Below are 13,109 nucleotides of genomic sequence, written 5' to 3' on the forward strand. Positions count from 1 at the left end.
TAAAAAAAATTAAATGTAAATTAAAAAGAGCTAATTACGAAAATGCTCTTTATTTTCGTCGAAGCATTTTAATTCTACAGATTACTTTTTATACCAATTATTTGTAAGTTACAAGTACAATTTAAATATTGTACATAAACAAAAGAATCTAAAATACATTTTTTTAAAATCTTGATTAAAATGAGATAGTTACAGAGTTAAACTATAAACTACATAATTTTTAACCAGGAGACACTTACCGCACTTATTCCTATAAACTGTTGGCCTGCATGCATTGCACACATTAATAAGACGGCCGAGCGAAGAGTCTGATCTTTTAAAATATTTTTCATGGTCCACTTGTGATTAGATTCTTTTGCTTTTTGTTCTTTTTTCAATAACGAAATATCTTCTTTTAACAGTTCAATTGGTAAACCTCTTAACTTTACTAAAGCTAAAAATTTTTACCATAATTAGTAAAATTTCAGTTTTTTCTCTGATAGTCTTCTGATATAATCTATATTATCATCATTGTTTACCTTCTAAAGCTTTCTCGTGGTCATTTTGGTTGATATATAAGTAGGCAGGACATTCTGGACAGAATGGTAACAACAACAGACCAATTGTTACGGAAACACTATATAATGAAAGTAGGACGGGCCACATAGCTTCCGTACCTAATATAAAAATATATTATTGTATTAAATTACTGCAGAATTATAAAGAGTAATTCTCCCCAAGCCAGTTTTAGCTGGTCAATCAAACAGTTAAATATTTCTTCTGACTAGTTAAAATTTAAAGATAATCACACTATAGAACTAGTATGCAATTGAGCATTATAATACATGTTATTTTGTTGTATTAACTGAGGTAAGTAAATTTGCAGTAGGAGTTAGCTATCGTTGTAGATTGACTAAAATTTTTCCTGGGAAAACACTAAAAGAGCATTACTTTCAATTCATTTACAAATAATTTATTAAAATCACTTCTTAAACTTTAAATTAAAATAACATATTTAAATTTAATCTAATTGTGTAAGAAGTTGATTCTGACCAATTTCATTTTGTATTGAGATTATTTTTAGTTCATTTTCTTATTTATTTAGCATTTTATTTTGTTAAGGATAAACTACCGCATCCCACCCAAACAAAATTCTATAAACAAAAAAAAAAAAAGAACAAAATTCACCTCACTACGACAACTGCCAGAGGCAAATCGAATCAACCCGGAAATGACATCTTGGGGGGAAACTTCCAAAGGGAAGTTAAAAGAATGATCTCCCACCCCAAATTGTTACCAAAAATTTTAAAAGAATTATGTGAGGGTGATATGATGTGACATGGAAAAATTACTAGAGTCACATAAATGTTAAATATATGTATATAAATAGTGTAAGTGGGCATCAGAGCAGAGATCCATGCACACAGTAGCAGAGATCCAGATTGCCATCTTATGGCAGTAGTGACCCTCTCATGCATATGCTTGTGAAACTTTGAAGTACTGACCATCTCCAACACATTTCACTCAATACCTAAACAAATGGATCTTACAGAACAATTTAAAACTAGAAAAGTTCAAGAGAAACACCCTGTATGGTACATTCAGGATATTACTAAACAGAAAATTGATAACAAAAATAAAGATGTTGTATAAATTGGCACTGTAGAATACCCTGAATCTCAAAAATTGACACTGAAAACAGATCAATTAACTAATATTCAGTTTAGAAGGCACATTAGAGTCCTAGAAACTCAATAACCTGACATTCTGCAAAAGTTGTATGTAAAAACAATATACCTATAATTAATTTTTTACCTCTAATTTAACACTAGGATCAAATAAGTTATCATTCTTCACTGGCAGCACTTGATAATAGCATCAATTCTACATGTTAACAAAGAATATAACCCTTTTTCCAAGGTGCCACTGCAAAACAACACCACGTGTCACTAACCTGAAAGTAGCCACCGAATAGCCAATATTTTTAAAATTAAAATACAAATAGTCACTGTTGGTATGTAGTTAATACATATATTAATTTGCACATATAATGCCTTATGAAAATTCTGCTATTTAGAATAGCTGTACAAAAACTGACAAGTTTTGTGGCATCTTTGCTACACTGCAAAACATTTTCAGTAACTTGTCACCAGAGATGAATTACCAAAAATGTTCACATTAAGTTAAGCTTGTGGGACTACTGTAGTCTATCAAACGTTGTTAAATACCAGAATAGTCTTCCATAAAGAAGTATGATAAAGAAAACAATGCAGTGCCTATTAACTAAAGAATAGCTACCTAAAATTTCTTCTTGACCAAGAATTTGACTTATTAATATTCCCAATGTAAGTCCAAGTTGATGAAGAACTCCAAGAGGTCCTCTAAGATGGAGAGGTGCCACTTCCATTAAGTACATTGGTCCAACACTGGAGCCCAAGCCTGTATTAAAATCAAATCATCAAATTAAGAAATTGAACTTTTTTTTTACTCTTTCGAAATTACTATTTCTAAAATTCTTATTCAATAATATATATTATAACCATAAACTAATATAATATTTATAATTGTTATGCATATAGTTAAATATAATAAATATATATATTACTTAAATATTTTAAGTTTAATAACAACATTGTTAAAAACTTTTTAAATTATTCTGCACACTAAGAGATTAAAATGAAATAGTATTCAAGAACTGTATTAGAAATAATAAAAAGTATAATAAACTCCTGATAACAGTGTAGAGAATCTTCGTGAGAACTGAAAAATATTTGAAAGATTTTTAAATCTGTGGATATAAGTTTTTGCGTTAACTCCGAGATTAATTTCTGCAACTTCTGTTACCATCGTAAATAATATACTCTTCTTTGTCATTTAAAAACAAAAACGATTGCATTAATTCAACTTAATAAAGCAGATAACTTTCTTAAAAGATTAATTATTATTTGTATTGCTGTAATAAATATAACAAGAAAGCAGAGAATGATTTTGCCTTTACATAAAGGAAATAACATTTCATTAAAGAATTTAATTGTAACACAAGTTTTTTCATTCCAGAAATCTGAAATTGTCATAAAATTATTATTATTAACAACTAATCATTCAAATAATGCATTAACAAATTGTTTTTCCATCAATAACAGTCATTTAAATATTTGTTTTTATTGAAAATGAAAATCCGTTTACGATAAACTTTAAATAACCGAAATTTTTCCATTATAACTAAATTATTCATTTCCGTAATGCTAATTCATTAATATAGTTTTTAACAAATGCTTCAACACCTTATTGCTATTTTCCTGCTAAGAGTGATTTCCGATATCTTTTTAATTTAATTCAAATATTTATTCCATTTTTTAAATTAAAATATAATGAAAATTATTAAATCATTTGTTTTTAGTTAACTTTATGATTTTTATGTAGTAAAATATTGACTTTAGATGAATATTCTCCAAAATTCTAAAAACTTTTTAAAATATTCCTTTCAAGAAAAAAATTTTAAATTAACAGATTGAAAATAATATATATAATAGCACTGCCCGATCTTAACCGAATTCCATTTTCGTCGTCAAAAGTATTTGTCACAAACTTAATTAAAAGGCTATTATATTAGTTTTAAAGCAATGAATTCAATTCAGTCTGTAGTGAATCAAATATAAACATATTATTTGGAATTCTTACACACATTTGATATATACTGATCTTTAAAATAATTTTATGGATTTATGACATATTTATACACAAGCATAATACATATAATTATTTTAAAAGCTCAATATATTTTTATGAATATAGATTATATAAATGTTAAATGATTTTTCAATTTTTCATTCAACCCATGTTCAGTTACATATATTTTTCTTTTAGAAAGTTAAAAACATATACACTTTTCATTTCTATTTACAAAAATATATTACTGAAAAATATTTCTACAAACATTACGTATAACTTATATTACTGACATACCAACATAAGAATAAAATAAGTTACAAGAATTCAATAATTGCTCAAACAGAACTTCAAATTGTTATCCAAAACCAAACTTCAGATCAACCAAATTGACAGGAGATAATATAAATCGCCATGATAAATGACGATCGATCTCTCGTCTTTTCCGACGTGCAACCGGATCTACACGGGCTCTAAAGGAATTACGCGTTTGAATCGTTCGAGAGCCCGTAAAATATCGATGCCTTTTTTAAATTGATATATTAATACCATCACTCAATAACAAAAGTACAACACAAATTATTAAGAGAATACTTAATAATTAAATGAAATATTTAGCAAGTTAGAGAAATTCAACTTGAATTTATTACATTAACCACTTATAGGAGTGAGACAAAGCTATGTTTTACCATATCCAACATTTAATGTGTTGATAATATCTTTTATCATCATCAATGTAAATGATATCAGATCATGGAAAGAAAAACAATTCCAAAAAAAGGCATACAATTTAATAACTACTATCAAAATGCTGTTTCTAGACAAATAGTTATGTAAACAGTAAATATAAACTCTAGTAAACTATTCAGATTAAACAATAAGAGCATGAAAACTTCATGTAGTAAAAGAAAACCATGATATTTTAAGGGAAAAATACAAGCAGTAATTGATAATACAATTTATAGAGCAAACATAACAATTATATGATTATAGAATGAACATCTTTAGATCTAAAAGTAATAATGAACAATAGAAAAATATACAATACAAATGTGAAACAATTACATAAAACTAGAAAGCATATATAATTAAATTATATATATTATATTATATATATAATTATATAATATTATTATAACATTATAATTATATAACATATATTATATAATTATGTTTATATGTTATATATAATATGTATATATGTTATATAATTATAATATAATATTATATAACATATTATATAATTATAACAACAACATATATTATAATTATATAACATATAAACATATTATAACATTATAATTATATACTATATTTAATTATAATATACAATTAAAATTATATACCTGTGTACAAAATAAATATCTATAGATACAAGAGCTGTGCAAGACTCCATAAGAATAAATATAATGAAAAATTTTTTTAAATGGAGCACAAAATATATACATAAATTACAATCGGAGAACTTTTGGAATCCGTCGTCGGGATACATTTAGATCATTACTTTGGAAAGACACTTAACATTGTTACCTTGATAACACAAGAAAAATTTCATTGACATTTTTAACAATAGATATATAATAAAATAATTTTATAAAAAATTACTTTGATTTAAAGATTATTCTTTAATATTAATGTTACAAGTTAACAGAATAATTTTGTTAAAATGACTCATTTTTAACATTAATGTATGACGTAAAATTGTGCTCCTTAGAAGATATTAAATAATTGTACCTACAAATTGAGGAATTTGATGCATTCGTAGTATATTCTTGTGCCATCTTAAACATTTATCTTAAGATCAATACATAGAAAATGTGATGAAACTAAAAAGATGTCCTTATCTTAAATTTATTACTTCCTTGATTATGGCATCTCATTATTATTTCATACAATTCTGATTAATGTTAAATTGATTTTGATCCTAAATATTATTTCCAATAAATATTAAATAGCTTATAATAATAAGCTTTAAATAGTATTATATAATTTGCAGCTATATTTTGTTATAGAAGTGAATATCTATCTATGCGCTATTTAAAAATTTAATATTGTATTTTCAATTATACACAGAGTTTGTATTCATTATAATTTGGTTACTTTTATCTGTGTGTATGATTTATATGTATACATTTATCCATGTCATTAATGAGATCTCCCAGTTTTGGGATTATTTGCTTCATATTTCAGCTTTACTTCAGATTAGGTTGACCCGAACAATTATTATTTGATCGACTAAGTTTCAAACATATGGCTCTATATTAACAAAACAAAAATAATCTTTATTGTTTATTCAGGAAACAAAGATTGCATAAGAAAAAAAAAGAGATGTTTATTCTGGATTAGATCATCATCAACTTAGATTGAATTTGAAGATTAGCTCTTGTTGACGATTTAAAATTTAAATGTTCAAAGATAAAAATGATGCCTGTGTAAACGCAGTAAACGCTAATCTGAAATATATCGCATATACATGAATTTTATCCTATTTCTTTCCGTAATTTAGGCTTGGGAAAACTAATTATCCAGGCCATCTGCCTATCTGTCAAAGTGCAACTGAATCTTGATGGTTAGAACATGAATGGAACATTGCTCCACAAATAGCATCAACATCTAATCACAACAGGTCTATCCCACCTTACTTTAACATCTTTCATAAAACAGTGCTCACCTAGAGGGCCTTAATTTGAATATTTAGTGCAGAAGTTGTAATTCTCTCTAACTTTTGAAATTATTGACCTAGACATTGAGCCAACATATGGAATGTTTATTACAAAATTGGTGTAATTCTATTTTTCTTTATATCGAGGTATTTAAGGATCTGAATTTCAACTGATTCAAAAATATTGATAAAGTTTACTAAGTTTGCCCACATCCCTACAAATTTAAATATTTGTATAATGAATACTTACGTGTAACTTATGAGAATTGACTAGACTAAATATTTTTGAGGTCATAAATGAACTTATACCATTTTCATAATTATTAAACTGTTCAAATCATTAAATATTAATTATTTAAATTTCACTTGAGTTAAGCTAGGTTTATAAATAAGAACAGGAAACAAAAAATACTATTCTTTAATCTCAACATTCATTTACTTATTGTTAAATTATATTATGCTTATAAGTTTAACATTATATTCTGTTTTTTATTTCAGATTGATATATGGAAGTGTTTCAATATATTCATGTTATGTATCATTGAGTGTACATGATACAGACATGAGGCAGTAACTGCATCATATTTAATGATTCTGGCATTTTAATGCAGGTTTTTTCAGAAGTAATGCACCAAAAGAAGTTCTACACACAGTACTCATGTGTATAGTATATGGGGTGATATCAGAAAAATATGTAATTTACGGTGTAGACTGTCGTAACATGTAATCGTCAAGGTATACTGTACAAATTACTTTGTGTCATATTGTAATAAAATGGTTAAATACTATAATTTTCTAAGTTACACATTCATTCAATAATAACTAATTATACAGTATACCTTGATTACATGTTATGGAAATCTACACTGTAAATTACATGTTCCCAACGGTACCCCTATACGGTACATACATGCTATGCACGGAAGTATCCTCTGGTGCATTATTTTTGAACAACTCTATATAAAAAGGTGTCGGTATGATGTTTCCAAACCTTGGCAGTTTCCCTTGTCTGGTTTTTGATAAATCTAGATTTTTAATTCTCCCCTCCATTAATGTGTTTTATAGAAAATTTATATATATAATCAACTAATACATTTTTATATTAAATTGAAAGTCAAATTGCACAAAATTTTAATTCCACAATTCCTTAGCTTATCCTATGTTTAATTAGACTACAGGAAATGAGCTTTCACTACTTTCATAATAAATAATTACATAATTTCTTTTACCAACAAATCTCCAATTGATCAAAGCAAAGAATTATTTTTAAATATAAACTGCAAATTGTGTATAAATAAAAAGTTCACATAAATTATATCTAAAGTATTGTTTTCTCAAATTTTTTCAAAAATGGAATTACACCACTTTCATAATAAAAAAATGTTTCTGGACTGTTTACCATCTCTTGTTAGCATAACTATATACACTCTGGTTTTCTTTATACTTTTTACTTGTTCTTTATCTGATGATAGACATAAGTAGAAAGTCTATCATGATCTGTATGCTATTCATCTTAGTAACACTAATTTTGCCATTTGCTGTGTCTTCCATATAAACTACAAAACTAAAAGTTAAATCCATTGGTCTTATTTTATTTACTATTTTGTTTTTCAAACAAACTTCTAACTAGTCTATTTGCTACTTTTCTTGGGAAACCATGTGAATGCCAGATGGACCATTGAATTAATTTCTTATCTTCTGTGTGCTGGAAAGGATGAGTGCAAGATCACCCTCATTGTGTGGGCCCAAAAGACAGCTAATTTGATATATATATATATATATATATACATACACACACACAAATTTACACTTTCAGGTTCTCTGAAAACTTTAGTGCTGATATCTGACCTTTGATATAAATATGATTGATGATGTCTAGAATTATCAATTTTAGAACCTTCAAACTTTATCTAAGCTGATGTTCTAATCCAGAACAAACTCATTTTCTTATGTAATCTTGGTTTTCTGTATAAGCAACAGTAAACGATTTTTTGTTTTTATTTGATATAATGCTAATCAATAACTTGATACAAGACTAAATCAAATAATATGCAAAGCACTTTGTTGAAAGCTTTCATATAATTTTAACTACTGCATTACTGTACATGCAATAATGATATGATGATTATATATATATGATAATTGTACTACCACTTTGTATATTTGAAATATTACTAATTAATGCCAAGATGAACCATCATCAGGGGATAATGCTTCACCTTAAAATAATGGAGACTTACATTTTCCTTTGATCCCAACAGCTAAGCCAATTGTAGCTTCACTACTAAAATTACCTCCCAAACAGGTCCTTCTGATATCATGAAAGCTAATTTTATGTTGAATGAATATATAGCATGGAGTTAAATTTTTATTCATTTAAGAGATTATAGTATAAATTTTGACAGTAAATTAAAAATCACATTATTTCAAACTTGAAAAAAAATAGGTTTGCAGAAATCATAATTACACTGTCGTCATCAAATCGTCGAGTAAGGTTTCACAAAGGCTAAGCTTAGAAATGTTCGGCATTTTGTTAGTTTTATATATTACATTTATTACTTTAAAAATTTTCTTAAAAACTTTAATGCAATAGAATCCACTTATTGCAATCAAACATTATCATTAGTCATTTAACATTAACAAATTAGCACATAACTTATAAAATTTTACTTATTGTAATCAGTCTGGTTAGTTATTTTCCTGAAGATAGAATAAAGATAATTTTATTTGCTTTCTTTTTGTACAATAAGTCAACATATGGCTGATAATATGCAATCATTATCAGTAATTATCAGTCTTAACCGGTGCTTTTAATATTAACTATTTTAATCATTATTTGCTCATGGTATAATAGTTTAAAGTTATAGTATTTCTTATTTAAATTAGATGCCGAATAGGTAATTAATTAATGATACATAAACTGTAGATTTGTTAATTATTTTTTAAATTTTAATACCCTTTTTGTGGTCAGAATCAATAACATCAGTTTCTACTAGTCATATTAAGCAGGATTTACAGTATATATATCTTGCTTAATGTTATCAGTTGTTAATTGTTTTCAGTTTAAATCACTTCCAAGGTAATTACAATAAGCAGATTCTATTAAATTTGGTAATACATATATAAAAAAGGGCATTACTTATCAATTTTTAATATTTTTCTTTAACATATACTTTTGGATTTGGAAAATGACTAAAATAATAATGTTTGTAATAATCTGTGGTGTACTTATGAGGGTGATGTGATGTTTGATCTCTCTCTAGAGGCTTTAAATAAAATTTAAACTAAAAAAAAATGCTCTTAAACAAAAAAAAATTCTAAAACTATATTTTATTAATGAATAATTCAATATCAACCATTCCATTTCTTATTATAGCAAAATATAGCAAAAAGTTACCAATCACTTGCTTATACTACGACTGGATTGTTCTAGAACACGGGTTCCTAACCTATGGGTCGCAACGAGTTTTCTGTGGGGTCGCCAACTTATACAGTCAACTAAAAAAAATATTTACTATAATGCAATTTTTATTTTTAATGGTGTCTTGAAGTTTGAATAATTTCATATATATATTTTTTAAATTAAAATAAGTGTAATCTAGGTACGCTATTCTGCCGTAGTTGGTTGAAACGTGTTGAGAGTTTGAGGTAATTGTGAAATGCCTCTATTGTTTGAGGCAATTCACAATAATCTCGGGGCATTTTTATCCAAGTTGCAAAACTGGCGAAGAAAAATAAATCTTGGAAACGTTGCCATGTTTGAGAGAAACTGCAGTGTGGTAGATGAATCTGAAGGTGAAATAAATGAAAATTTGAAAGAGATGGTTACTGGGCATCTCGAATCCTTTGAAAACGAATTCCAGCGTTACTTCCCTGAGCTGAATGAAGAAGAAACTACATTGACACGAAATCCATTCTCTGCTTCCCTTGATGTAGCCAGCATTCCCGACGAATTCTTGGATTTGCGGAATGATTCCTTGGCACGTAACTTGTTTAATGAAAAATCGCTCACGCAATTCTGGTGTGGTATGTATCATTCATACCCAAATGTGACGATGCTTGCCTTTCGAGTTTTAGTTCCATTTGTGTCTACATATCTCTGCGAGAGTGGATTTTCAACTCTTCTTCGTTTAAAAACGAAAGAAAAAATAAATTAAATGTTGAGAATGACGAGGTTGGCGTTAACAAAAATTCACCCGCAAATTTTGAGGCTGGTTAATAACATGCAATTTCAACCATCGCATTAAATTAATTATTAAACATAATTTAAAATAAAATTATACTAAAAAACTATTTTCGTAGTTTTTTAAATTACCTTATTAAAAATGCCTTTTTCAATTGTATCAGGGTCGCGGGTCACTTGGCTTTTATAAAAAGGGGTCGCCACCCGAAAAAGGTTGGGAACCGTTGTTCTAGAAGAAAGATCACAGTTCCAATATTGAGTTTGATCTCAAAGTTTCCTTCTAGATGTAGACATATTGGAAACCTTCTAGAATATTTGTCTGGCAGATATATATGAGATTTGCTAGCAACAAGGGTTACGGAAAACTTAATTTTTCTTCATTACTTTTTAGATCATCTTCCCAGATCACCCCTTAGTTAATCTTAATTATCAATAGTTATACCACTGGTAATAATTCAGTGGAGAGTACAAAATAGGAAAGAATAAAATGAACCCCCTCTACTTTGATATTATAAAAACTAAGAATTTTGAAATTCTTCATTTTTAATTTTAAAATTTACAAATTCTTCCATTTTATTTATACAAATCAAATTAGATATCAATACATTTTAAATTCTTCTAATTCAAGCTATCGATATATCACAAAAAATAATTATTATCAATAAAAGTTTAACTACTCTTAATCATAAAACAAATCAGAACAACTCAAACATAGAATCAAAGATTTCACGAAATATAGAATTTGACGACCTTTAACAATATAAAAAAACCCTAATACGAATCGTCGAAACTTCATTCATCATTGAAAAGAAACTACTTTAAACTAAAAAGTTAAATTTCAATCTATCATTTAAATCTAATAATAAACTTATTATTATTAGTCAATAAGATGGCTAATACCATTATTAAAATCCCATCAACCCTACATTCTATATGGTGGGTATTGTAACTAAAAATGCAATAATTAAAATAAAATTTAATTTATTTCTAACTTAAGATATTTTTTAAAAAATATACAGAAAAAGTAAAGTATTGATGTAAGAAAAATTTAAATTAATATTCTAAAGTTTAAATCATCGTCATTCTAAACTTGAATACTGTACGTTAATGTTAATGCTTTCAGTTAAGAAAATGAACATTATTCGAAATTAAATTTTGTGGTTCATAGAAATTTTATAAATCTAGAATTTGATAATTAAAGTTTACAAAAATAATAGTTGAATTAAAAATTACTCTTTTTCAAAATCATACTTTTAGATTTCAGGAGGAACCAAATTAAAAAAAAAAAACTATCAAAACAACTGAATTTTAATCATTAATTAATAAATAAAAACTTAAAAAATGTAAACTTTATATAAAACAAAAATTAAATCTACATTTCAAATGGTATACAAATAGAAATTGAGTAAATCCTTTTATAAGTATTATCCTACTAATAAAATAACTATATACAGTACATTAAAATTTGATACCTTAGAAATTTAAAATTCTTTTATTTTGTGTTATATGTTATGGCCTTTATGATTAAAATATAATTTACTTCTGAATCATCCACAAATTATTTAGAAGCACGAAGACAAATTCGGGTAAACACAGTCGATACATAGAGTCGACCGAAGACCGTTGCCGTTTTCCCACGAAGAGAGGAGAAAATTAAAACTCACGTTTTCTATCGGCATCGAATAGTCATCGCACACGACCATCGTATGCTATATATTCATTAACAGTCGTCATTCTAATGGCTCGAAATGGGTCGGCTTTCTATAACACTTACGTTGTCCTTCTCTTCAATTTATTTTTATAATCAGAAGGAACCTATGGCCAGATCAAAACACCTTTACCTCAATATCAGCTGAGCAATGCCAAGGTGAACCTAATTCTGCTGGTAGGGAAAATAACAAAATTTGCTTTATTAATAAAATGACTTTACGTGTTATCGGTCTGGTTACATACATTTCATTTTACTTTCACTTACCACATTCCCACTTATAGATGGTGATAATACAATTAATATATTCTAACTTAAACATACTTTTAACTATTTATCAAGACCAAAGCTGTAGTTTATAATTTTTTGAAGTTAAATAATTATATAGTTTTAAAATATTTTCATAAAAATAATTATTTAACCTTGGAATACTAAATATCGTACGAAATTAAACTGCAGCTTTGACAAAGTTGAAAATGCAAAATAATACGTCCACTAGTTCAATACAAGATATTAGGTAATCCTACCACTATAAAAGCCCACAGTTAGTCGTCCCAAGAAAAGCAACTCTATTGAGTTTGCTACTTCAGAAAATGCAAAAAATGCAGCTGACATAAGGCCTAGAGAGTTATTAAGTAGTAGAGTTTGTCGCCTGAAAAATAAATTCCAGTTTAATTGCTGAAATCAGAAACATTAAAAATTATAAAAACATATCAATGAAAGGTTAGCTAATGACCAATTTCTCAAATGTTTTTGGATTAATTATTTCTCACAAATCAATTTACTAAAAAAAAATTCATCCAAAAATTTAATAAAGGGAGCTTTATACTGTTCTTATAACTTATTCATAAATATATTGAGAATGTTAAATATTGTTCTTAGAATTAATAAATTTAAAATATGAAAAT

General features: G+C 26.9%; 1 protein-coding gene across 1 annotated transcript in view; it reads right to left on the reverse strand.

Annotated features, from left to right (window-relative positions):
- Positions 1 to 13,109, reverse strand: part of LOC136989970 (solute carrier family 2, facilitated glucose transporter member 1-like) — a 38,867-nt gene that overhangs the window by 9,268 nt on the left and 16,490 nt on the right. Inside the window, exons 4-7 of the mRNA XM_067288281.1 lie at positions 12,729 to 12,853; positions 2,278 to 2,418; positions 519 to 656; positions 240 to 433 (exon numbers count right to left, since the gene is read on the reverse strand). Of these exons, the coding sequence (XP_067144382.1) occupies positions 240 to 433; positions 519 to 656; positions 2,278 to 2,418; positions 12,729 to 12,853 (598 nt within the window). The remainder of the gene's footprint in view (positions 1 to 239; positions 434 to 518; positions 657 to 2,277; positions 2,419 to 12,728; positions 12,854 to 13,109) is intronic.

Source organism: Centruroides vittatus, unplaced genomic scaffold, assembly GCF_030686945.1.
Source record: "Centruroides vittatus isolate TY-2023 unplaced genomic scaffold, ASM3068694v2 scaffold_861, whole genome shotgun sequence".
NCBI classification, from domain to species: Eukaryota; Metazoa; Arthropoda; class Arachnida; order Scorpiones; family Buthidae; genus Centruroides; species Centruroides vittatus.